This window comes from Megalops cyprinoides, chromosome 8 (genome assembly GCF_013368585.1).
Source record: "Megalops cyprinoides isolate fMegCyp1 chromosome 8, fMegCyp1.pri, whole genome shotgun sequence".
Lineage (NCBI taxonomy): Eukaryota > Metazoa > Chordata > Actinopteri > Elopiformes > Megalopidae > Megalops > Megalops cyprinoides.
Window position 1 is genome coordinate 47,501 of NC_050590.1, and position 2,500 is coordinate 50,000.

A 2,500-nucleotide genomic window follows, 5' to 3' on the forward strand; every position below is an offset into this window, starting at 1 on the left:
CTGTCTCCTTCTCTCTCTCTCCCTCCCTCCTCCCTTCTCCCTCCCTCTCTCTCCCTCCCTACTTTCTTCCTGTCTCTTTCTCTCTCTCTCTCCCTCCTGCCTTCTCCCTCTCTCTCTCTCCCTCCCTACTTTCTTCCTGTCTCTCTCTCTCTCTCTCTCTCCCTCCTGCCTTCTCCCTCTCTCTCTCTCCCTCCCTACTTTCTTCCTGTCTCTTTCTCTCTTTCTCTCTCCCTCCTGCCTTCTCCCTCTCTCTCTCTCCCTCCCTACTTTCTTCCTGTCTCTTTCTTTCTCCCTCCCTCTCTCTCTCTCTCTCTCTCTCTCCCTCCCTCCCTCCTTTCTTCCTGTCTCTTTCTTTCTCTCTGTCTCTCCCCTCCTTTCTTCCTGTCTCTCCCTCTCTCTCCCTCTCGGGATCTGATTGGACGAGGAGGGGCAGCTCACCTCGAAGGAGAACTCGGCCGGCCCGTCGCCCCGCCGCGGCGCCCCCTTCAGGTCCACCCTCTCGATGCTCGCTGCGGAGAGAGGAGAAAGCCGAGGGGGGTTAGCGGGTTAGCGTAGCGGAAATGAGGGGCTAAATGCTAATAATGTAATATAGTGAAATGAGCAGGGGCTAAATGCTAATAATGTAATGTAATGAGCAGGAGCTAAACGCTAATAATGTAATGAGCGGGGGCTAAACGCTAATAATGTAATGTAATGAGCGGAGGCTAAACACTAATAATGTAATGTAATGTAGTGAGTAGGGGCTAAACGCTAATAATGTAATGAGCGGGGGCTAAACGCTAATAATGTAATGTAATGTAATGAGCAGGGGCTAAACGCTAATAATGTAATGTAATGAGCGGGGGCTAAACGCTAATAATGTAATGTAATGTAGTGAGTAGGGGCTAAACGCTAATAATGTAATGTAATGAGCAGGGGCTAAACGCTAATAATGTAATGTAATGAGCAGGGGCTAAACGCTAATAATGTAATGTAATGTAGTGAGTAGGGGCTCATAACCAGAAGGTCGCCGGTTCGATTCCAGCTGTATAAACAAATAAAACTGTAACCTTTGTAAGCGGCTCTGGATAAGAGTTAACGCTAAATGCTAATAATGAAGAATAAGGTGAAGATGATGATGATGGTGATGAAGATCAGACACAAAATGGCGGAAGGCTGACATTTTAAAATTCTCTCTCTTTTCCCCTCACCTCTCCTGCCTGCGCCCGCCGTCGCCTGGCAACCGGTGGCGCCACGGTCGCCATGGCAGCGAAATTTGCAGAAATTGGACACCCGCGCACCCCGGGCACGTGCGCACACACACACACACACACACACACACACACACACACACACCTCTCACAGAAAAGCAGCTCTGGAAAAGCGCTAATGCTAAGCATCAGTAATGTAATGTAATGTGTTTGGAGGGGGGTGAGATTTTGTTAGCCAGTTTTGGGGTGGAGGGTGTGTATTGCTCGCCCGTCCCGAGAGAGAAAGAGGGAGAGAGAGAGAGAGAGAGAGAGAGAGAAGGAGAGAGGGAGAGAGAGAAGGAGAGAGAAGGAGAGAGGGAGAGAGAGAAAGCAGAAAAGAGTGCGTCTCAGACTCTGTAAATTTCCACCCAAAATTCGCTGCCATGGCGACTGTGGCGTGAGAGGAGACGGAGGGCCCTGTTGCCAGGCGACTGCGGGCGCAGAAAGGAGAGGTGAGGAGAGAGAGAGAGAGATTTAAACGAGAGTTCTGCCCCTCTCTGTGTGACCTTCATCACCCTCATCATCATCACACCTTATTAGCCTTTAGCCCCTGCTCATTACATTACATTACATTATTAGCCTTTAGCCCCTGCTCATTACATTGCATTACATTATTAGCGTTTAGCCCCCGCTCATTACATTACATTATTAGCGTTTAGCCCCTGCTCATTACATTACATTACATTATTAGCGTTTAGCCCCTGCTCATTACATTACATTATTAGCGTTTAGCCCCTGCTCATTACATTACATTATTAGCGTGTAGCATTAGCTCTTATCCAGAGCTGCTTACACAGGTTACCCCGCGACCTTCCGGTGCCGCCCCCCCGGGAAGTGGGTGAGAGGGGAAAGGCCTCCCCGGGTCAGCGGCGGGCGGAGCCGGGGGGGTCGTGTGATTGACAGGAGGCAGCTTCCCGCTAAAAATAGCGCCGTCCGCAAGCCAGCCGGTCACGCGCATGCTGGCGCACACCTGTCCCGAAGCCGGGAGCGTGTGTGTGTGTGTGTGTGTGTGTGTGTGTATAGAGTGTGTGTGTGTGTGTGTGTGTGTGTGTGTGTGTGTGTGTGTATAGAGTGTGTGTGTGTGTGTGTGTAGTGTGTGTGTGAGTGTATAGAGTGTGTGTGTGTGTGTGTGTGTGTATAGAGTGTGTGTGTGTGTGTGTGTAGTGTGTGTGTGTGTGTATAGAGTGTGTGTGTGTGTGTGTGTGTAGTGTGTGTGTGTGTGTGTGTGTGTATAGAGTGTGTGTGTGTGTGTGTGTAGTGTGTGTGTGAGT

The 2,500-nt window shown here is 50.0% G+C and overlaps 1 protein-coding gene across 1 annotated transcript in view; it reads right to left on the minus strand.

Annotated features, from left to right (window-relative positions):
* The window catches only part of zcchc14 (zinc finger, CCHC domain containing 14), a 19,350-nt gene that overhangs the window by 11,603 nt on the left and 5,247 nt on the right, over window positions 1–2,500 (minus strand). Inside the window, exon 3 of the mRNA XM_036535503.1 lies at window positions 439–509. Coding sequence (XP_036391396.1) covers window positions 439–509 — 71 coding nt within the window. The remainder of the gene's footprint in view (window positions 1–438; window positions 510–2,500) is intronic.